At 42.6% G+C, this 24,453-nt stretch overlaps 1 protein-coding gene across 4 annotated transcripts in view; it reads left to right on the top strand.

The window, feature by feature from the left end:
• The window catches only part of LTBP1 (latent transforming growth factor beta binding protein 1), a gene marked incomplete at its 5' end in the record, with an annotated part of 397,053 nt that overhangs the window by 211,770 nt on the left and 160,830 nt on the right, over window positions 1-24,453 (top strand). For all 4 annotated transcript variants that reach the window (XM_080814316.1, XM_080814315.1, XM_080814314.1 and 1 more), the window contains 2 exons: window positions 18,598-18,700; window positions 23,259-23,330. In XM_080814316.1, the coding sequence (XP_080670442.1) occupies window positions 18,598-18,700; window positions 23,259-23,330 (175 nt within the window). The remainder of the gene's footprint in view (window positions 1-18,597; window positions 18,701-23,258; window positions 23,331-24,453) is intronic.

The raw sequence follows: 24,453 nt of genomic DNA, 5'->3' as shown, positions 1-24,453 counted from the left end.
ATGCCTCCTCCCTCAGACAGGTTCATAATGTGGGACATTATTGTCTGGTTTCTTCAAACATCTTCTCATGGGAAAAAAAGGGCAGAGTGACTTTTCCAGAAAGAGACAAAGGGACACAGTGACAAATGTAACATATGAACCTTAATCAAATCCTGGTTAGAAGAACATGCACACACAACACCCCGCTCTAAAGGACATTCGGGGAGCAATTGGGGAAATCTAAACAGGACTGGATATTTGATGATATTTTGGAATTGTTGTTGTTTAGGTGTGATAATGGTGTTGGGGTTATTATGTAGGACCATGTCCTTATTCTTGAGAGATGCATGTTGAAAGTTTTAGGGGTAAAATCCCATGATGTCTATAATTTATTTTCAAATGCATTTTACATGGAAATATGGTAAAATCTTAACTGTTGTTGGTCCTGAGAGGTGGGTATTCAAGTGATCATTGTATTATTCTTTGAATATGTTGGAGTCTTTGATAATTTCTTGAGGAAGAGAAACAGAAAAATGATCGCTTTCTCAACTTAGAATAATCAAATTTTAAGCTGAACTTAAAAGCTATAACTTTGATACATTTTATGAATTTTAAGAAAGTAATTTTAAGGGTGCCTGGGTGGCTCAGTCATTAAGCAGCTGCCTTCGGCTTAGGTCATGATCCCAGGGTCCTGGGATCGAGCCCTGCATCAGGCCCCCTGATCAGTGTTGAGCCTGCTTCTCTCTCTCCCTCTGCCTGCTGCTCTGCCTACTTGTGCTCTCTCTATCTCTCTGTCAAATAAATGAATAAAATCTTTTTTAAAAAAGGTAATTTTAAAAGTTTCAACTTAGGAAAGAATGGGGTGGTTGGATGTGGGAATGGTAGACATAGGGAGGCCAGGGAAGAGAAGTTGGCCTTGGTCCATTTGTGAATTGACCAGGGTCCAGTCAAAGAAGTGAAGTTGAAAATAAAGATGAATGTCTGAGCTTTTGTGAAGAATCAGGCATCAGGATTTGATTATGGGCTGTTGGAAAGAAAAAGATGGTGATGAGTTGGACCATTCTGAACTTCCTTGCTTCAGAAATCAGACAAATGCTAACTCTCCTTGATTAACTGACTCTGAGGGAGGATTGTAAAGTGAAGATGAGTAGGTACATCTTTGTTTTAAGCAGCCCCATCCCTGACTGACGTCAAGAGTGGTGTATTCTTGAGTATCAGTTGGGAGACCCAGTGAGGTTTCAGAGATGGAATGAGAGTGAATGAATGGAGAAGACTTAGTGGGCAGCAAATAGATCTAGTGGGGATAAATTCATGAGAACAGAGGGCATCTCTTTGGTTTGTTGTATTATGAAGAGAAAAGAACAGGGATAATTTGTTGTATTATGAAGAGAAAAGAACAGGGATAATGGAATTAGAAGTTTATAATATTTTTCACCTTGACAGAGTGTATCAAGATACGAGGGAGGGGGGTGGAGTGGGGAGGAAGAATCAGTCCTATTGTTTTACTGTTCTAGAAAGTGATGTCCCATCTTTTTTTTTTAAGATTTCATTTGTTTATTTGTCAGAGAGAGTGAGCACAGGCAGACGGAGTGGCAGGCAGAGGCAGAGGGAGAAGCAGACTCTCTGCTGAGCAAGGAGCCCGATGTGGGACTCGATCCCAGGATGCTGGGATCATGACCTGAACTGAAGGCAGCCGCTTAACCAACTGAGCCACCCAGGCGTCCCGATGTCCCATCTTTGAATCCTCGAAACAATTTCTTATTCTTTAGATCATATAAAGTATTGATATCTGTGCGAATCTGTTGGGTACAGGCATCATTACATTCATGTTAAAGTATTAAAAGGATAGAAATTAATAGACTGTATGGTGTGGCTGAGAGAAATGGGTTTCTTGAATATAGACCAAATCTGAGGTCGTTAACAAGTCATAATTTTGGCAATTAGGTATCTGTGCTATCTGAAGTAAATCGTGGTATGTTTGAAAACATTTTGGAAGGTTTGCTTACTGTATTGATCAAGTTAGAATTACATCTACAGTGGTTACAATTACCATCTACTTTTAGGAAAATCTCCTGGTATTTCAAATGCTTAAAACATTTCCATGCTAGTTTTCATCCCTAAGGAGAGGCTAAATTTCAGAAAATACCCCTCCAATTTCTTTTTTTGCATCACAGGGACATTGAATATATATACCTTTTCCATTGTACAAGGGTTTCCTTTGTTTTAAATTGGTTCTATTAACAGTGACCTAAATTTGAAATGTACTTGGCATTTGAGTTTCTGGTTGTTTTAAGCATGTTTTATTTGTTGCCCAGTTGCTGGAAACAAACATTTGCAGTGACCTAATGATGCCAGATGGTATGAAAAGACCTCGTCTGAGAAGTGATTAGTATCATGATGTAGGGCTTGGGGTCCAGCGTCCATGCTTCGGTCTGCCATTGCCTAGTTGTGCAATCATGTGCTCTTTGTTAAACACGGGAACATGTCCCTTAATTAGACACAGACATTACAAAATGAGACAAAAAAATTCAAGTGCTTCAAGACCTTCCTGTTGAAAATGCCAAAAGAGCAGAAAATTCCATGTATAAACACCTGAGTTAACTAAGAACAGAAATACTGGAAAACCTGAAGTAGGTGTAAACAGAAAATATATTTTTAGTACAGTGCTTTAACACAGATAAAGATGATCAAACAACATACAGACCCTCTTTTGTAGTTTGCAACCATAAAATGTCCACACTTTAAAAAAAAAACCCGTAAGAAACAAACTCTAAGATTAAATTCTATGATATGCATTCTGTAGAAAAAATAATCCTTATGTGGATTAGGAAGAAGAGAAAGGAGCAGTACTTGTTGTGAAATCCTGAAATTATTGGAAAAGCCTTTCTTTCCTTTAATTCCTGCTCATACAGTTAATAAGAGCTGGGGCAAAACTAAGTTAAGGCAACCCAAGCATTATATGGGGGATCCTCTTAGGGGTTCCAGACGTTGTTTTATCAGTTCTCTTTAGACACGAAAAATGGAAACAGAATGGGCCTTTGGAGAAATAATTGGATATAATTGGAGATTTGTCTTTTTTGGCAGATAAATTCAATAACATTCCCAGTCTCTAAACCTTAGTACTAAGACACACACACACACACACACACACAATTTTTGAAGGGTCAAACAGATGCACTTAATTTTTGTTTCAAAAAAAATTTTTTTAGGGGTGCCTGGGTGGCTCAGTGGGTTAAGCCTCTCCCTTCAGCTCAGGTCATGATCTCGGGGTCCTGGGATCAAGCCCTGCATCAGGCTCTTGGCTCAACAGGGAGCCTGCTTCCTCCTCTCTCTCTGCCTGCCTCTCTGCCTACTTGTGACCTCTGTCTATCAAATAAATAAATAAAATCTTTGGGAAAAAAAAAAAAAGACTTGCTTTCCTTTTAAAAAAAAGTTTTTTTAGGGCACCTGGGTGGCTCAGTGGGTTAAAGCCACTGCCTTCAGCTCAGATCATGATCCCAGCATCCTGGGATCGAGCCCCGCATTGTGCTCTCTGCTCAGCAGGGATCCTGCTTCCTCCCTTCTCTCTCTGCCTGCCTCTCTGCCTACTTGTGATCTGTCTGTCAAATAAATAAATAAAATCTTTAAAAAAAAAGTTTTTTTTAAAGTAAACATCATGGAGAAATTAACAGGAAACTGTGAGCTCATCAAAGTGGAAACTATCCTAATTATGGCTGAAAGTACTTTAAAAAAAAAAATCTCAATTCTTCTGTGACAGACTTTGAAGAAAAATATTTCTTGGTTTCTACCACACAGAAGCCAGTGAGAAAGTGGGGAAACAGATGCCAGGTCTGTCAGTTCCACATGGCAGAAAAAAAATACAGATGGATGGATAGATACCCGTGTGGCTTGTTACCGATGTGCATATAGAGACAGACTGCAGGCTTTGAAAATCTCTTCTCGGTGATGGAAAATGAATTTAGTGCTCAATTAAGGGGGCTGGGACATGAAGTTCTGCTTAGAAATCTGTTCTTTAGTTTCCACAGAGTCACCTCGGCCGTGACCGCAAGTGCACTGCTGGAACGAGGCGTAAGGCTGAGATGAAATAGCTGGTTGAGGGTGTTCTGATGGGGAGGAGGCCAGAATCATGGTAACATTTCGTATTGGTCAGTTCCCTCAACCGAGTCCGCAAGTGACATAAGCAGCTGAGACTTCTAAAGAAGGAACAACTGTAAGACGTTTTACCAAAGACGCTTGGCCTCTCGTGGATGTATTACCCCTTCTGTGTGAAGGGGAACGGAGTCCGCCAGGCTGGGTCAGCAGTGGGTACAGGTGTGCATGTGGCCCTCGGCCCATCCCCATTTCCCCAGGAACATACTTGGAGGGGCAGGGCCATCCCCCATGAACTTGGCCTTCATCGTCTCGCAGATAGACTGCCGGGCAGTGACTGGGAAAGGATGGGCCAGGGCTACCAGACATCAGCCTTCTCTGTGAGCGGAGCGCCCCACCGGGGGTGTCTGATTGCATTTACTGACGTTTGGCCTCCTTCGGGTGGAATAAGTCATTAACACCAGGCACTTCCTCTGACATCTGGGTTTTTCTTCAGTGTCCCACTCAAATACTCCTTTGGCATAATCGAAGAAATTTTTAATTGAGTGTTAGTGAGTCTGGTTGTTTCCAGTGGCTCTAAAAAGGCCACCCTTGCCAAAGCTTACCTGTATCGGCAGCAGAGCTATCACTGAGCGTGTCCCACACATGTCAGTGATGGGAGCCCGGGGCTCTCTGGCGGGGGCTGGTCTTGTTCCAGCAGCCTCGGCCAAACCGCCTTCGTGCAGGCCCCTCTTCCTTCGAGCTGTAAAGATCAATAAAGACAGGGATAAAATCCAAAGGGAGAAAGAGCTGCATGTCACTGGGCTTCTGCCAGGGGCAGGGAGAACTGCTAGTTTGACTTGGAGCGAACGTAGGACTAAGACATTAGGATAATCAAAATAGAGATTGGTAGAACTGCAGTAGAGTCCTTCAGAGAATGGACGATGACCCAGACATTCCCCTTCCCACTGGCTAATACCGGTCTTCACCTGGGCCAGTGTTTCTGGGTGCCTCCGAGTGTCCACTTTGAGTGTTCACGGCCCCTGGCCTGTTTCATAGACACGTTTACGCTTCCTGAGTCCTCCTCGAGCCCCTGCTCTCAGATGGTTTTCATTTTATTGGCAATGAAAATGCCTTTATCATGACATGGAATATCAGATTTCCATATTTTATACCTCTAGGGCTCACTAAAGTAAGACACCTATTAATAATTAGACTCCCATGTTTGCTGAGCAACAGGCAATGAAGGAATTTAAGGGGCAGCGGAGAGTGGCAGTGTGATAGGTCGCTTCAGATGCTGGCAACGTGGCACGATTTTGTGGTTCTGACGATTGACGGTGACAGTTCTGAGTTTGCTGAAAGTAGTTCGAAGGAACCAAGGCTTGAGATGTTGGTTGACAGGGGCTCTGTACATTACAAAATTGTTTAGAGTCACAGCTGATATTCTAGGGTTTGTTTTTTTGTTTTTCGTTTTTTTTTTTTTTTTTGGCTTCATCTACATGATCCCTTAGAATTGAGATTCGCTAAAACAAAGTGGAATCATCTGGTTTACTTAAAAAAAAAAAATCAAAATAAACCCCAGTCCTCTGGAATCTGACCCATAAATTTGTGGAGAAGAAAGCAACATTGCCCTGGGTTGAGAGATGACAGAATGTCTCCCCTCGGCTGTCCTGCCTCTTCTCCTACAGTGATGATAGTCCAGGTTTCCTTTTCTTTCTCATCCTTCCATTTTTTCCCCCCTGTTGTTTCCTTTTATATATCAGAAAATGTATATATGAGATAGAATATTCTGTCTCCTTGAGGTCTTTTTCATGAGACTGTGTCTTTATTCTAGCGATGCTGTCGTACAAACAGACTTGCCATAGCTCTTTTGAAGCTGCTGTTTCAGAAATCGGTTTATGAGCTGCCTAAGAAAATTAGTCTCTCTCTCTATGCACCTCACTCATTTGCTACAGTGTCAGTAGATCGAAGCCTTCCAGTGGTCACTTGAGCCTCCCGCAAGCAAGGATGTGCACCATGGAGGATATTTAAAATGTGCGTCTTCAGCCCTGAAGAGAATTCTGAAATCCAGACAGAGTAGCTCTGTTTTGAACAAAAACAGCAATGCTTTCGAGATGAGACTTTGAAGAGGTCTGATTTAGAGAATGTGCAGGCTTTAACGGAGTTGTTCAGAAGATGGTATGAGCGTTCTGCGGCTTAGCAGCAGGCGTCCTAGTAAGACAGTGCGTTTGTATAAAATCGATAGTTTATAGACAACATTGCCATTTAGAACCTTACTCGACCTTTAAAACACAAGGCGAAGTTGGCATTTTTGTCTCCCATTTACTTATGTGAAACAGAGGCTCAGAAGTGGGGACCAGCTCTGTTGGTGTTTCCACGTCTGTAGATCTTTCTCCATTTTTTTGCAAACGTGCCCTACCTCTGGCCCTCAGGCTTTTCATTTTTTCAAATAACTTTGGCTGAGAAGACTACCACAGCCTCCTCTGGTCCTGCAGTCCTCCGATTGTGGTAATTTTGACATCTTTCTTCTTTTCTGGTCTTACGTGCCACTGATAGTTACATATGCACAAGATCTGTGGACAGAGCAAATTGTGCCAATATAAAATATATCAAGACCTACCGATCTCCCAAATCTGGCCTGACCTGAGAGCTTCCTCTCCGGTGTTGGCTCCTCCAGAAAGCCTTCCAGTCCTCCGGCCCATGTTTGCTCTCTCCTCCCTGAACTCTCACTGCATTTGGAATCCAATCAGACTATTTTGAATGTAATTCTCTTAAAATGGTTCGTTTCGACCCTCTTTCCCCTACAAGGCTGTGCTTCTTGTGAAGGGAGGGCCTTTTAGGAATTGAGCTCAGTGCAGGGCACAGACAAATAGTCAGTAAATACATTATTAGGTTCGGCTAGGTTGCCCTGTCGTCAGAAATTAACATGACACAAGCTTGCATTTTGCAGAGAGCTCTCTGCTTGATCTCCTTCCAGTGCCAAGCTGATGGGCTTCCACCACCTTAATGCTGCGCTATTGGCCATATGTGGCCTCCTTAATTCCTACAATGGGGAGAAGTGCTGCAAGGGACCCTCCTTTTCCTACAACCCTTGTTCAGAAGGAGTCACTCAGCCCTGCCTATCGGGGCTGTGGACTCATTTGTGGCCCTCCCAAAATGTATGTGGAAATCTCAACCTCGAACGTGACTTTATTTGGAGGTGGAGTCAATGAGGAGGTCATTAAGATTCAGTGAGATTGTAGGGGTGGAGCCTTGAGGTGACAGAATTAGTGTCCTTTTAAGAAGTGATCCCCGAGGACTCCCGTTCTCTGCCATATGTGGACACAGCAAGAGGGCAGCCTCTTATAAGCCAGGAAGAAAGACCTCCCCAGAGCTGACCATTCTCTTACTTTAAGCCCGCAGAGCTGTGAGAAATGCACGTCTGTTATTTAAACCCCCCGCTCTCTGCTGTTTTGTTAACAGGAGTCTGAGCTGACCCATGGTAGTTAGGAAGCGGGCATATGTGGGGAAGCTAGGACAAGTGGTTCTTTGGTGAGCAGTGAATGTTCCTGCCACAAGCGGTGGCGTGTGGTCAAGACAGACCCGGTTTCCTGCTCCCAGGGAACTAAAGAAACCTATTAATATGATTTGTGGCATTCAGTTTTTCTACACTATTTGCAACCAAACCACAGGTAATTATTAGTTTTGAGTTCTGTGTACTTGGATAAGGCACAGAAAACCTGGGAGCGTAACCAGATGAGGCACGTGTTAGAATTTGCACAGTGGTATGAGACCCAAAATGTGTTTTGTTCCTTGCAGTATCTCTACATAAACAAAAAAGAACCTAAGACGCACTGAAGCTTAATATAGAAAATTTCCCTCAATACAGTTGTAGAAAGAAGCATTGGGGGGAAAGAGGCGTTTATGTTCATCATTTTGGGAGTGATCTGGTTGTCATGGTAACAACAACCATGCCTGGATGCCCATCTTTATTTCCCTCTCAACACGAGTCTGTCTTTTTAGTCACATCCTGGGTAATGGAACTTTGAATAAATTTCATGTTCTCAGCATCGCGGGCAGGGATTTACTATGTGATTTGTGTTGTTTTGCTGCAGGGACAGGCTAATGGGAATTATGATGTCAGAATATAATGATGACAATACTTATTCTTTTCACAATGTACGAATAGCAAGATACATATATATTACAACTGTTGAAAGGCTTAAATCGTTGTAGAGTTGGAGAAAATAGCCCAAATTTAATTGTTTCTTTAGAAACGATGTCAAGCAGAATCAGAAGTTTCATGCTTAAGAGTTTTTCTTCCCTTTGTATGTTACTTTTAAAACCATGTTTGCCTTCGTGTAACTTTTAAAAGACCGTTTCATAAACTAAAGTAGTTGTCTGGAATTCCTTGAAGCCCATGGTTTGGCTTCAGCAGGCTTTAAACAAATACACTGTCAGAAATCAATGTGGGTACATTTCCAGCAGTTAATGCCCTAGTCACAGTAGATATTTTGTAAAATCAATAGCCTGAAATATCAGAGGATTATGGTTGTATCAGATACCCCAAATGCCTAAATTGTTTTAATTACTCTAATAAAAGAAAGCTGGGTGGATTTAAAACAACAACAACAACAACAACAACAAAAAACCTTGCCTATAAAGAATGTTCTGCTCAAGCCAAAGCAAATTTTTTTACAAGTTCTTTTAGAAAATCTGGAAGTATTTAAGAATTTTCCTCTTCTTAGGAGACAATGCCTGTTATCCTGCCAGTGCTCCCCCGTACAATATTCTCCTTTATGACAACAGGCCTTTAGGACAAGTTGATCAAATATGTTGCTGTAGTTGCATTGATGATAGGCTTCGATATTTGGACCCTCTTTCTTACTGGCACGTAGAAATAAGCATATTTAATGTTGTAGTGCATGGACACTGAGGAGCTCTCCTGAGGTTTTCCAGTTTAGTTTGGGGCCACCATTGGTCCGGAGGCTACAGGAACACCGTTTTGCTGGGAAGATGGGTAAAAGTCACTTTGCCAGAGTGGAGATGTGTTTATATCATAGTGGAAAAGATTGATGATAGGAATAAAGAAGAACTGTGACAGAAGTTTGGATGAACCCCCCCCCCATTATATACAGTTAAAACTTTCCCCATCAGGGACCTCATTCTGGTTCTTACGAGAAGTCCAGGATTTCCAAAAAAGGGATTCACATTCCTCAACCAAATTTAGAGTACTGAGGGTATAGCTTCTGTTTGCCAGAAAAACTCAGTTTTCTGCCAGAACGTTGGAATGAGATTTTTCTAGCTCTGGGTGGAGATGAACATCTCAACGGCACAGGTGGAAGAATTTACAGGAGACCCGTGCAGTGGGGGTTGATAAATCATAATGGATTCTATATGGGTCACAGCTCACAATATTGCAAAATCCACATCTCCATGACTCTCTTGAATGATTTCTGATACTTTGCCTCTTGATAATCATAATGTAATTCACTATAATTACTATAATCTAGAAAATAGCTGTTTAAGAGCCGACACTATTTTCAGGAAGACAGAGCTGCCTTTTTTGTGTGAGTACTGGCTCGCAGGAAAGGGGTGAGCATGAAGTAGGGTCAAGAAGAGGAGACCCAGGGCCGCCTGGGTGGCTCAGTGGGTTAAGCCTCTGCCTTTGGCTCAGGTCATGATCCCAGGGTCCTGGGATCGAGCCCCGCATGGGGCTCTCTGCTCAGTGCGGGGCCTGCTTCCCCTTCCCCCTCTGCCTGCCTCTCTGCCTACTTGTGATCTCTCTCTCTGTGTCAGTAAATAAATAAAATCTTAAGAAGAAAAAGAGGAGACTCATCCTGATCATCACTGATCACCCTGATCTCGGTCAGGGCATGTCGTTAGGACTGGCGAACACACGGCATCAGAGAATGTCCTGCATCAGTCTGGTAGGCAGGGGACATTTAAGGAACACTGACCTTCATAGGATTTCCCTGATATGGCAAACCATGCCACTCATAGCTCCCTGGTTATTCTCTACTTCTGCAACGGAGCCTTTATAAAATCATAGAATGTAGGCACATCGTTGAGTATGAGCAGTTAGTCTATACTTAAAAGTTTATTAATGAGGGAGCTGAAGTCCAGAGAAGTGAATTAGTTTGGTTCACATCTGGTATTGACTTTGTGGCTGGTGAGGACTAGAACTGAGGCTTTGTGGTTCCTACTCTGGTGTTCTTTGTACTCGTCCCTCTTGGCTCTTAGGCCATTTCTTTTGGACACGGTATATTCATAAGAAACCATTGCTATCTGTATAAATCGGCTCAGGCTGCCATAATGAAATTCCGTAGTCTGGGAAGCTTACACAACCAAAACTTACTCTCTTACAGTTGGGGAGATTGGAAGTCTGAGATCACGATGCTCACAGATCCAGTTCCTGGTGGGGCTCTTTTCCTGGTGTCTAGACACCCACCTTCTTGATGTGCTCACGTGATAGAGAGAGAGGGAATCTGTGCTCTGGTCTTTATTCCCCTCCTAATAAGGACAATAATCCCATCATGGCAGCTCCGCTCTCATGACTTCATCTAAACCTAATTACTTCCCCTACAGAGAACCAAGCGGGGTTGATAGAGGGAAGGTGGACAGGGGATGGTCTCAGTGTGTGATGGATATTAAGGAGGGCACTAAATGCCACTTCTGATGAGCACTGGGTGTTATATGTTAAGTGATGACTCACTAAATTCTCCTCCTGAAACCAATATTCCACTGTGTGTTAACTAACTAGAATTTAAATAAAACTTTGAAAATAATCTAATTAAAAATGAATAAATGAAGTAAGCATAGTAAGAGATTAACAATAACAACAATAATAAAGTAGAGCAATTATAATAATATACTATAATAAAAGTTGTGTGAGTATGGAAAAAAGTAAGTAAATCTCATTACTTCCCAAAGGCCCCACCTCCCCATGTCATCACATTAGAGCTCGGGGCTTCAACATAGGGATTTGGGGGATGAGGCACATATTCACTCTATAACACGAGGTGAACCGAGAAGGACAGATAGATTTTCTGGGACCTATTTTCATGAGTACCATGTTCTGCAGTATTTTATGACTAAACCATGGGTGCTTGTGGGCAAGAGGTGCAGAGTAGGCTCTGCTGTTTTGGCTTCATGGTCTTGATCTTCCGGCACCAAGACATGGTGGGTGACCGAAAGGATCTCGATGTCCCCAAAATGAAATTTGCTGCTGGAACGTTGATATTAACTGGTTGAATTACGGTGATTCAGTGACATCATGCTGTGTTTCCTGAGGAGAATTAAAATGAAGTCCCTACAATTAAAAATCTTCTACAGCATTTATTCTCTAGGCATTTATTGTTTTTCACCAGCCAGAAATAAGAATAATCTGAAGTGGTTCACAAACGTGCACTTTTGTGAAGACCTCAACAACATTTTTAGCAAAATTTATGGAATATCTTCTTTTTCTTTTCATAGTTCTATATCTAAATTATTTTTATATCTCTTTTCTTGAGAAACTGAATCTGGGACATCACATACTGAATAATTGTTAAGTTACTTAGTCCTTTGTTACATCAACCCTGGTTTCTAGGCCTAGAGAAAGGGATCTAACACTGTGAGCCTTGTGCATGCTGGCCATCTAACTGTCTCATAGGTAATGGCTCACTCCTCTTGAGAGCTCTGTGAAAATGGGCATTTTTTAGTTATGTTTTATAGAGGAGGACATCGGCAGTGGGAGGCTGAGAGTTTTGTCCATGGTAATAATACATGTGGTAACTGGTCAAGTCAACCAGCACCCGCCCGTTTTGGTCCAACCTCAAAAGCTGTGCTCTTGGGGCGCCTGGGTGGCTCAGTGGGTTAAAGCCTCTGCCTTCGGCTCAGGTCATGATCTCAGGGTCCTGGGATCGAGTCCCACATTGGGTTCTCTGCTTGGCGGGGAGCCTGCTTCCTCTTCTCTCTGTCTCTGCCTGCCTCTCTGTCTACTAGTGATCTGTCTCTGTCAAATAAATAAATAAAATCTTAAAAAAAAAAAAAAGCTATGCTGTTACCATTTACTCTGGTTCAGTCATCTTCACACGACTTCTCACTTGGTCCACAGGGACTGTGATTGTGTGAAAAGGTCAATTTCACCTTCAGAGAGGACCAGTTCTAATGGACATGTAGATGCCTGGGTGTGTGTTTTGTGGGGGATAGCATTTGTTGGGGAAGAGCTCGTTTTGTGCTGAACTTAAAAACTCCCTTGTGGGACACCTGGGTGGCTCAGACAGTTAAGTGTCTGCCTTCGGCTCAAGTCATGATCCTGGAGTCCCAGGATCGAGCCCCACTTCGGGCTCCCTGCTCCGCTGGAAGGGAGGCCCCTCACCCGGCTTATGTTCTCTGTCTCAAATGAATAAATAAAATCTTTAAAAAAACAAAACAAAACCCTCCCTTGTGCTCTTTCCTGGAGGAGAAGTATTGTGAATGGGCCTTTAATAATTATCCAATTTTGGTTTTTTTGGTCCTCTGATAACTGTTCTTATTGACTTTAGATATAATTTATTCCCCACCCCCCCATGAATAATATACTCTATGTTGATAATTTTTTTTTTACTCTTGAGGGAGAGTTTCAGATGTAGAAAACTGTACTTAAATAAAAACAATTTTTTCCTCCTCTTCCGCCTCCTCTTTTTTTTTTTTTAAGATTTTATTTATTTGACACAGAGAGAGCACAAACAGGCCGAGAGGCAGGCAGAGAGAGAGGGGGAAGCAGGTTCCCTGCTGAGCAGAGAGCCTGATGTACTGGATGATCATGACGCGAGCCGAAGGCAGTTGCTTAACCCACTGAGCCACCAAGGCGCCCCTCTCCTCCTCTTTATCAGTATTTCTGTGTTTGTCATCACTTCAAAGATGCCATATATTCACTGGAAGCAGCCCACAACTTCTTACTTCGGGGAAGGGAACTATCTCCTGATTAATTTTGGTACCTAACCACAAACTGAATCCCAAATTTGGAGAATTCTCCATGGCTCAGCTCTATCTCATTCTCTGACTTTCCCCACCCACTCTCTCCATTCCTCCGTCTTTGGCCTGCCTTCCTCCGCCCTTCCCCTCCCACCCACCTGCCTCTGGGTCCTCTCCCAGTCGGTGGTCAGTCCTGGGCTCAGCCAGAGCTGCTACATCTCTTTGGAATCTGTCTCTCCAGTCCAGCGGTTGAGTCACTGCCTCGCTTCGGCTCTTGCCTAAATACAGTCCTGCATCCTCTTGCAAGAGTTGCAGTGAGTCAGCCTTCTCTGTTCTTTCATGTTTTACTATAGTGCATTTAAAAAATCTGTATCACTTTAACATTTTAAGCTGTTATTTGTTTTTTTGGCTCCAGTGCCTTTTTCTCTTTGGGAAAACATTCTTTATTTAAACTCAGTAATTTATGCTTCATTGTAGCATGGTTCCTGATCGCAAAGTAAAACGAGTTCTGTACGTGTGATAATGGATAATTCCCAAGAGTATTTTCAGATTGTCATTTTTAAATGTTTTAATAGGAAAGCTAAATAGTAGGTCTTTGACATGGTGGCCATCTCCATTGAGTGGCCATTTTACTAGTGGAGTAATCTAAAGTGTTTTATTTTATTTAATTTTTTAAAGATTTTATTTATTTATTTATTTGACAGAGAAAGATACAGTGAGACAGGGAGCTCAAGCAGAGGCAGTGGGAGAGGGAGAAACGGGCTCTGCACCAAACAGGGATCGCGATGCAGGACTCGATCTCAGGACCTCGGGATCATAACCCAAGCCAAAGGCAGCTGCCTAACAACTGAGCCACCCAGGCGCCCCATCTGAACTGTCTTAATGATTGTATGCTAGGAAGCTAACAGATGGCCAGCTATTGAACATTTTATAAGTTGTACTCAACATAGGACACCAGCTGAGAGGGCAGACAGGGATTCAGCCCATGCTGTGTTTATTGAATGCTGTGTCCTGATGCAGAACATATCTTAAGGGTCACTTTCTCCCAGTCCCTGCACGGGGGCTGCAGGGATAGGGCAGCCCTTCTCAGACACACATCATTTACTCTCACCACAATCCTTGGCTGTTGGGATTATTGTCCCTTTGTCCCATTATTAGCCCAGAGAGGCTGGACAGTCTGGTGAACATCTCACTGCTCATGAGAGAGAGAGTAGGGATCTAGGTCCGGGTTTACTAATTATAATCCAGCACCATCGTCTTCTACCCACTGCTGGATCTTCCTTCCCCAGAACCTGGCACAACACAACAAACACTCTCAGAATGAGGATACTGTTGGTGCTAGTGATTTTAAGGCTTGAAAATTAAATTGTATGAAGCCATGCTCCAATATTTATCACAACCTCCTCAAATTACCATTCATCTCTGAAGCATCTCCAGTGGTGAGTTTTTAATTGACAAAAATGACAGCCCTTCGTTGCCAAATGGTAAGTTTTGAACTATCATGCCTGCTCAGGTGTTTATAGGGAGATCTGAAAAACCTGCAATCACAGCTTAACTTCGAATCTCAAGAAAACGCCATCCTTGGTAGCACCTCAAAACCGAGGTTGAAATCTGAAGTTTTCTCAAGCAGGCCAAGATTTAGAAAAGTACATTATTCCACAATCTGTTTATTCTTAACAACTGCTTTAAAAATGAAAGGTTTTTGCGCCATCACGTGTGATAATTTTGTGTTGTAAAAGGTAAAACGTGGCTATTCATGGAGCCGTTGTAACAATTCTTGAATAGTTTTACCTTCTGGGGCGGAGCGCTGACACAGGAAGGGAGGAAAGGTCGCTGAATTGTTTTCTTGCACTCAGTCTTCTCAGAATCATGGCCAGCGCACTGGTGGATTGGGGCTGGGCGTTGCTCTGTTTGTTTTTCTCTTTTCTGTCTAGTTTACGTAAGTCCTGTAGGAGGAAGCTCAGTCTGGGGTGAGCATCTCTGGAGAGACTGATGTGAGGGAGGAAGTGAGACTTGAAAAAGATGGTTAGGAGTGTATCTACCCAGATACAGTCTTGAACACAGTTGAGAGAGCAACAGAAGTTCTTGAGGTTGGCTCCGGCGTCTTGTAGTTTGCCTTCTCTAAATCAAGTACTGTGACCTACCGATAGGTATTGAACACAGAACCCCTGACCTGGCAGAAACCATAGAAGTCACTCACTTTGTGTCCTGGACATTCCTGTCAGGTGGTCCCCCAGCTTCTGCTCCCAGGGAAGCTGTCCGCCTCTTCCATCACTGAGGAGTGTTCGCTGTGGAAATGGTTTCCTGCTGGATGACGTAAATCCTCTCTTCTTGTGATCTGTGGCCTTTAGTCCTGCTCATCCCTTCCTCCTGCACCTGGCTTCGGGCCACCAGCTTGTTGAGTGTATCTGAACCCTGTCATCCCGGTCACACCAGTCTCGCCTCTCCTTTCTTTGCTTAACGCTCACAGGACTTGGTTGTCAGAACAGCACTGTTCTGCTTGCTGCTCTAGGGGGGTCACGCAGTTGCCCAACCCTAACAGGGACGTGTGGAGCAACAGTGTCCCCGGTGTGCAGCCGGAGGGTGGGTGAGCTTTTCGAGGAGCTCCAGCACAATGCTTATTTGACGGGAGAGATTTTTTTTTTTTTCTGGCTTGAGATAACTAAATATGGGTTGTAAGTTTTTTAGCCTATTTCTTCTGGGTTACTTATACGTAAGTATAAGTACTTGAAATGAGAGATAGGCTTTCTCTGAAGATGTGGTGAATGAGACACTGAGGAGAAATTCCATTTGTGTTTCTCACTTGTCAAAAATCACCTCAATGTGGGCATAAAAATGCAGTTAGGCAGAGCCAGTGTTGGGCCCTTGTGATGGCGTCTCATGAAGAAGCAGAATCCGCTACTCAGAGAGAAGGGCATTCTGAATGCTAATTCCTCCTATTCTTTGTGAGTCTCTCCAGTGTGACCTTCAGTGTGGAGGAGAAAAGCTCCTCTTCCTCCTTCTTTTTCCTCTGGCCACTTCTTACATCCAAGTAAGACTTCATGGTGGTAGGTGTAGTCTCTTGTGTGAGAGCCCACATTAGCCCACATTAGATCTCTCAGGACTTTTCTGGCTCACGGGGAAGCCTCTTCATGATTAACTACCTCAGAGGGCATGTGTGAGACTTTGTGCCTTGTCAGAAGCCCGACTTCATGCCTTGCAGCCTGTTATTATCTTGTGCAGGCCCAATTTTGAGAAGAACACACAGTTTCGTGGTACCACCTACACCGTCATTTATTTAATCGATTTGGATGGTTTGTGCTGCTCTTGGCCTTGGACCTGCAAAAACAAAGCCATGGGATAAAGCAGCCCGAATCCTGTAATGAAAACCTTGTACCTTTTCTGAGGCCTGGTAGAGAGAGATGATTTATTCTTACCCTACCAAATAAAACATTCTAGGAATCTGAGGTGAAAATTGGATTTTAACTGCTACTAAAATTTTGAGCATATAAAATCAGCAAGTGTTGAAAGTTTTGCTTGATGAAGAGAAGGACCTGCGGAATCTGGTACAAGAATGATCTACATCTGAGGTACGCTGGTGTCTTGATACAACAGGAAATAAGCAGGAGGGACCCTGGCAGCCGGACGCAGTGGTGGGGACAGACCTCTGTGTTCTCAGCATCATCACTGGTTTCGAGTCTTGGGCCTGTAGCACAGTTCCCTCTTCCTTCTTCCTGCTTCCTCTTTCAGATACGAGCCTTCTGTGACTGAGCTGAAGCAGTCCGGGGACGACCTGAATCCAGCCCCTGTATGCTTTTCTTCTGTCAGGTTCTCATTTCTTGGGGTGTTCACTTTCCTCCCCGTCTCCCTGCCCTTCCCCCAAACCCTCATCACTTACTGCTTCGAGAACACACAGCATCCTGTCAGAATCATTAAAAACTACGAAAACCTAAGGACTTCAGAACCAGGATGGAACTAAACCTTCATTAACGGTGCCAGGGTTTCCCTGACTTTGTTTTACGATTTCGAACCTGCAGGCACTTAGAGCCTCCGTCAGAATGCTGTCTGCCTGGGCCTGGAGGCCTGCCAGGTGCCTGCTGTCCCCTGCCCAGACTCTCTGTCACCACGCTGCGCTCACTAGCCTGGGTGCGTTCGCTACCCTTCCCTGGTTCTCACAGAGCCACTCCTTGTCTGGATGGACCGCAACTGGGTTGTTTCTTAGTTCCTTGGATTGTTTGCTCCTTCCTTCCTTCAGAATTTATGGAGCATGTGCACTGCGTATTGGGATATAAAGATCCGTAAGATCCATCTGCATTTAATTAAAAAGCGTAGTGGAGGCGGTGGAGCTGTGTGGTGTGCCAGGGGGCTGAAGAGAAACTGAGGAGACAGGAGGCTTCCTCCTGACAGCTTTTCAGAGCTGGAGTTCACAGGGTGAAGCTTCTCCGGGCAAAGGGAAAAGGAAGGGTATAAGGTATACGAGAGAACCAAGACAGCTCTTGGAAAGACATTTGTTCGGAAAATCAACAGTCTTTTAGTGTGCCCGAAGGCTAGGTGTAGAGAGGTGGGGGAGGGCAGAGGGAAAGTCATCTGTTCTGAGGCAGAGTAAGGAAGATCTTGTATATCATCCCAGGGAATTTGCAGTCCTCAGACTATGGGAGTCACGGAAGGTTTTTAGTCAGTAGAGTGGTGTCCTCAGATTCGTCTTTGGAAAGATGACCCTGGAAAGTGTTTGGAGGACTTTTGTAGAGGTTGAGGCATAGGAAGGCAGAGCGGCCCCTCAGATGTGGGGTCTGGGCTTAGCCTACAGAGTTTCGATGGAGAGCCATGTGGCCTTCCTTGTGCAAGTAGCCTCAGGATGGGTACACAGCGTAGGTTCTTTTCGGCTAGGCCCTTCCTGACCTCATTGGGTTGGTCTGACTTCAGGCCCCTGCTTCTCAGCCTCTTCAGGCCTTCTGTGATTTACCAGGAGAGGAGGTGGGTCTTTATACTTGACTACTGTAAGCCCCCTTCTTCTGCCTACTAGCCTTTGCTTAAACCTGCCAGCACCTTCCTAACTTGGCTGACCTCCCCTGGGTCAGACCACTTGGCTCTCTGGAGCTTTCATCTGCCAAAGCTGATCTGGCCAGTGATGATTTCTCATACCATTCTCTCCTGTCCTGTTCCTGCCAGGGCCTTTGTGGTTATAGGAAGACCCAAAGCCTTCTGTAGATGGGACCTGGGCCACATTCTCAAGGTTGACACCCCTGCCCCACCTCCTTACAGCTCTGTTCCTGCAGCAGAGATTTTCCAGCCGACAGTTACACTAAATTGTAAAAGTTTATGTTGTACTTTTGAGTTGAGACTCTTCTAAAGGGGGGAAAAAAAGGAGGGGGGCACTGGAAACGTATGTTTTATGAATTGCTCTGAGTAGTGACAGATTTTTCTAAGACTCTCCAAATGCCAAGAAGCTCTTAAAAATAGGTTTGTTCGTTAGTGTTGTATTGATTCTGATCCGGCGTTTTGTTTCAAAGTTTGAAGTTTTTTTTATCCTCCCCCAAGTTGTGTCGATAACAAGGGAACTGTTTTATAATGTGAGGGGGAAGCACAGCAGGGCTCCGGGGCTGGGCATGGTGCACTCAATTAACCTTCATGTTTCACATCTCATCACTGCAGTGTGGCAAGGCGCTCCCTGGCCTTTCAAAGCAGGAGGACTGCTGTGGAACTGTGGGTACCTCCTGGGGCTTTAACAAATGCCAGAAATGCCCCAAGAAGCCATGTAAGTGACATTTCATCATTCCTTTGAATGTTAATGTAGCCTGTCTGTTGCCTTACGATTACTGGTTTAACGGTGAGATAGCGTTAGACTCTCAAAGAACTCTCAACTGAATTCTGGAACATGGTACTCTAATTTGCATTTCCAGAAACCTTGCTGCAAACCTGAGAAAGATTTCCTGTCGATTCCATGGTTTAATAAGCAGCTCTCAGTCGCCTTCTCCCGTCGGATTACTTATTTTTAAAAAGTGTTTGAAGAGCTCAACTAGGCTCTTGATCCTTTAGGTGAAGAAAAAAATAAGATGTCCTTAAAAATCGTAAATGTTTCAAAAACTGATAAAAAGTTAGTGAAACTGTTATTTCTTAGGTTAAATTCCTTAAATGGAATTTTTATTAATAGCCACCATAGAAGTTTGTGATACTGTTAAGTTTTCAGATTTCACTTAAAAAAAAAAAAAGGCTTAAAAATCACGAGGATACAGTACTTTCCCCTTAAAGTCGCCACTTTTTTTAAAAAAATTTTTTTTCCTTGAGGGGCAGAGAGAGCGAGTGCATATGCCCTTGTGTACACACATGTAGGGGGAAGGGCACAGGCAGAGGGAGACGGTAGGGGAGAGAGAAGCAGACTCCCTACAGAGCATGGGGCTTGATCCCAGGACCCTGACATCATGACCTGTGCTGAAGCCAAGATCAGACTCAACTGACTGAGCCACCCCAGCGCCCCAGTCACCGCTTTTTTATACCATCCCAGTTCTCAGTGACTTGAATCTATATTGATACCACACATTTTGGTTAGTCTATAAGTTCTGGTTTTTAGAACCTATTGATTTGAGTAAATCCAGATTTGCGACACTCTCTTACTATTTTCCCAATTACAGTTAGTATTTTTAGTTTTTGAATGTGGCATTAACTCCAGCTGATTCCTAAGAGGAATATTTTAGAAAAATAGAGGTAACCTGATTTTTTTTTGATACTTACCACATTTTTCCCAAGAAAGCAAGGGATATTTTTCTGTCATCTTCCTTTGCCTTATATAACAGAAGATTTTTGTAGTAGGTTTTTACACTTCGTGTTGCAAGGAATTTCTCATTTACTTCAGTTGGATAATTTCTATTTATTCTTCTTAAGCACCTGTTGACTTGATATTCTCAGTTGCCTTTCACACCTCTGTCCAATCCAGAATCTGCCGTCTCAGAATCACCGCTCCATAGCTTTGTTTTATGTCCTACTGTTCTGCCATCATAGTAATTTGTTGTCAATAATTGTCTCATTGCCTCTCATGTGGACCTCCTTGTCTCTCAACCTTACGTGTTTTTTAACATGGAACCCTAAAATTACTACGAAGGCAATTGAGAACTGCTTATTAAAACACGTAATGCCTTAAATTTCATTTATTTTCTTGATACTGCCTTTTTTTTTTTTTTTTGAGGACTAATTTTTGAAAACACCCACCAAAGTTTCCCGTAACTAGTGAATTCTTCATTTAGGGAGTCACATAAATAAAGACCTTCATTACTGAGAATGTCCCCCTGTGGACTTTTATGCTGATTTAATAATGATTGGTAATGTGGATTTCCAGTAAGTGGGTTGAGTGTGATAGCTCCTCCTCACTGAAAGATCCATGTGCCTAAAATTATTCTGGCAACCTCACCAGAGGGATATCCAGGAGAGATTTGATATGATTTAAAGAGCATGGAGTTTGGAGCTCGATAGACCTGAGTTTGACTCCCAACTTGGTCATTTGCTTATGGATCATGAAACCAGAGTCTGTTTCTAAAATGTTGTAAAAGCTTTGATGTTTTTTTTAAATGGACTATCCCTCATTATACTGTGTAAGTTTGTAGAAATATTGTGGAGGGGGCAGTGTGTTTCCTGCCTCTAGGTCTAAGGACTGCAGAAGCTAAAGTCCAATTCTTCCAACTTTATTCTGGGGCCAAGTCCATGTTCTCTAATACTTGTTCTATCTTTTCCCTTATCTTGTTTCTTTTTCTTATCCCTCCTTCTCTCTGTGTTTTTTGCTTAACTGCCCCCCTTTCCTCCATTTTCTGAATTCCAAAGTTGCAAGAGAGGGACAGAAGTTAGGGGTAAAGTGAATCCTAGATTCTTGTTGTTTCTTAATCCCTAACCTCTATTCTTGACCTTCTGTTGTTTTTATTTAAAATTGTGTTTTCTTTAAAAAAAAAAAAGAAGAAGAAGAAGAATTGTGTTTTCTGAGCGTAAATAAATTCATTGCTATAAATGGTTTTGTTAATTCTATATTTTAGTGCTAGTAATAATTTAAGGAGAATGTGAAAGTACAAAGTTGCTATCACTTCTGACTAAATGCTGATGAAAATAAATTCATGTTGGCTCACGTAATGTATAAAATTGAAGCGATTGATTTCATTTCAGGAAGGGCAATGTGGATTATGACTGAAGTAAACTATTAACATCTTGACATTTACTTTGTTTGTGCTGTCCTAAGTGACTCACTCCCAAGAAACACACTCAGGGTCACATTCTTCCTGTGTCATTTAGAAACTTTCCTTTCCTTGGTTCGTACTACTCTCTAAATCATATTCATTTTGGAAGAGAGCAGACTTTCCTTGGCTTTATATGCTATGGTTTTGTGTTCCATGCCCTTTTTTAAAAAAAAATTTCACTTAAAGTAGTTCAAACTTCAGTTTTCAAGTGGCTTTTATTTAATGTTTGAAGTTTTTGTTCAGCCGCATACAGAAAGACCTTTCACCGTTGATCAGTTTTTACTGCGAAAACTTAATTTTAAATCTGCAAATGATTTCATTAGATACTCTGTAATCTATTAAAAATGTACTTAGCGTGAACAAGTCACTGGTCCTTTTAAAAGTTTTTAGAAGAAAATTAACATCGAATCCTAAGCTTTGGAGGACCTGAAGAGATCATCTGGTCTGGCTCTCTGCCTTGAGGTGGATGACTGGTGGAACTTTCAGAACAAGATAGCCTCTCTTTTGCCTTTGAACAGTTCACGGACAGAGATCCCAAAATGTCTGGAGGCACCCTGCTCCAGAGGGTTTCCATTCTGTGGGAGACGAGTTATGTGGCCAAGGAGCTTGAACAGGGTGACTCCCCACATGTCACTTTCTCCCTCCTTATAAGTCACTGTTCCAGGACTCCTCACTATAACCCTCTCCCAGAACTCAGAAGGATCTGAAGAGACAGGATGTATAACAGAGAAAGGAAGTGAAGGAGGAGAGAGGTGGTGAGAATGAAGAGTATGTGTTAGGGCCAAAATAATTTTATTTTCCAAAAGGAAATTTCCTTTTTATTTTGAATTTTCCTTTTTTACTCCTTGTTCAGGTCTTTTTAGTGGTCTCACCATCCTATTTTGATTAATGCCCATTTTCTCTTGCTCATGGTCGTCGTCGTCTTTTTTTTTTTTTAAGATTTTATTTATTTATTTGACAGAGATCACAAGTAGGCAGAGAGGCAGGCAGAGAGAGAGAGGAGGAAGCAGGCTCACCAGTGAACAGAGAGCCTGATGCGGGGCTCGATCCCAGGACCCTGGGACTATGACTTGAGCCGAAGGCAGAGGCTTAACCCACTGAGCCACCCAGGCACCCCTGCTCATGGTCTTCTTAATGAAAGAATAGCTTATGGCAGAAAATAAGGGCATTTGTCATCTTGTGAGTAGTTTTGTCAGGCACGGTGGTGATCATTTTGCATAAATTATATCTAAAAATCCACAATAGCCCTGACCTGCTCAGTAGATGTGAATACTCGCATTGTATGGACTCACCATTTGAAACCCAGAAAGCTTGTCTCCTAAGGTCCCAGAGCTTGATAGGCAGAGCCAGGATTTGAACTTAGGTCTGCTTGGTCCCTGAAATTATCCTGTATCCAATATGCCACAAAGTCTCTTGAGTCTCACTTTAAGGGTGTCAGAATCAGTGAATACAGTTTTGTTGGTGATTTGATAATGTCAACATTGTATTGTTGGTGGAAATTCTGGGTGATGAACCACACCCATGATCACAGCAGCCCTTCTCATCCCCTGGCTTCTTCTCTTCATCTCCTATTATTCTCAGGTTCCTAGTAGTAAGAATCCCTCATTACCAGAATATGTGAGCCAGTATTTAGGTGAGCACACCGTTTATTGTTGAAACTGGGATACGTGAGTGAGATGGAGTGCTATTATTAATGAACTTCTCTAGAACAACTGTCTTAACCCAGACCTGTCCCATGCAGGCCAGGATGTATGTTCAACTTATAAGGAAATTCAAATGCCTGTAGCAAATCACTGGGGAGGAATAGATCCTTTGTAATGTAAATAATCACTAATTGGAAGAAAATATAAAACAGTCTTATGATTCTTTGGATTAATATAATCAAGATTTGCTGACAACTACTCGGGACTATATCTATTGCAGACTAGGAAGTATACTGAAAAACAGGGATAACATGAAAGAAACTGCTATATATTGAGTTGTGTATCTTAGAAATGAATAAGACAGAACACTGATGACTTCGGTGGCTTGGGTTATCACACTGGTGGTTTAGGACTATAAGAACTTAAGCATGTAACAAAGAATTATTTCTTCTTACAGCTTATCACGGATATAACCAAATGATGGAATGTCTACAAGGTTATAAGCGGGTTAACAACACCTTTTGTCAAGGTAAGCTTAACTGAATTCATTGGTGTGGACTTCATTGTTTTGGCTTTTGAGGAATCTGAGTAGTTTGGTCATGTTTTCGCTCATTAGCTCAGTATGCAAAGGTCATAGCGGTGACTACCTTCTCACTCAATTTAGCTCTAAGGAAATAAAAGAGTTTTAGTGTATGGTTACTAGAATTAGTATTTAAATTTCATGGACTTTTTATCCCCTTATATTAATTTGCGATGAAACCCACAGGAGATTAGATTCCATTATGGAGCCCCTTGTGGTCTCTGAGTTAGTCACTGCCTGTCCACGTGTGGGCAGATGACTACACACATGTACCTAGCAGTACTGCTTCCTTGCAGACACATGATTGGGTAGGAGAGTTCTTTTTTTCCCCTCATCAGAATATTGCTGGCCACCTTGCTGGCCACCTTGAAGCATTGGGGTCTTAAATATCAGGGTGAATGCACTCTTAGGCAAAGTTAAAGCTGTGTAGCTAAATGTGAAGTGTCCTGAGTACTTTTGCTCAGTTTTTTCTGAACCACGTAGCAGAGTTGAGCAAGCAGAGGGTTCCTCAGAGATCATTTAGCTTGGCCCAGTGTCTGTACCATATAGATGGAGACGTTCAAGCCCAGACTGGCTAAGAGGCTTTCATGAGTCTGGAGTGGAGGTTAGAACTCAGGTTGACTAATGTGTTGTTTAGTACCCAAAGATGATAGGAAATTTCGTATCACTTACTTTGTGAAATGTTCAGTTAATGCTCCTAATTTCCCCTTACATGTCTGGGATAAAGGTATTATTAGTAACTTGAAAGTATGTCTGTGTTGAAATAAAGAGCCTTCAAGAATCTTAGTGAACCAAGACCTGTGTCAGGAATACAACACATGTTTTCTGACTTGTTGTTTCGGGCTTTGTATCCTTGACCAGTATGTATTTATAGGACAGAGTAAATTAAGGTAATGTTACAAAGTATGGATTAATTCCTATTAAAAGGGCTCATTTCAATGGACTGTCTTAATTACCTGAGAATTTTCTCAAGTTCCATATTGCATCTAACTTTTATGATTTGTAGAGCTTTTTAGCAAACAAAGAATTTTCTTTTGAAATTCACAGAGGTGTACCATGTGTTTAAAAAAGT

Source organism: Martes martes (assembly GCF_963455335.1).
Source record: "Martes martes genome assembly, chromosome: 9".
NCBI lineage: Eukaryota > Metazoa > Chordata > Mammalia > Carnivora > Mustelidae > Martes > Martes martes.
This window is presented reverse-complemented; position numbering and strand designations above follow the sequence as displayed.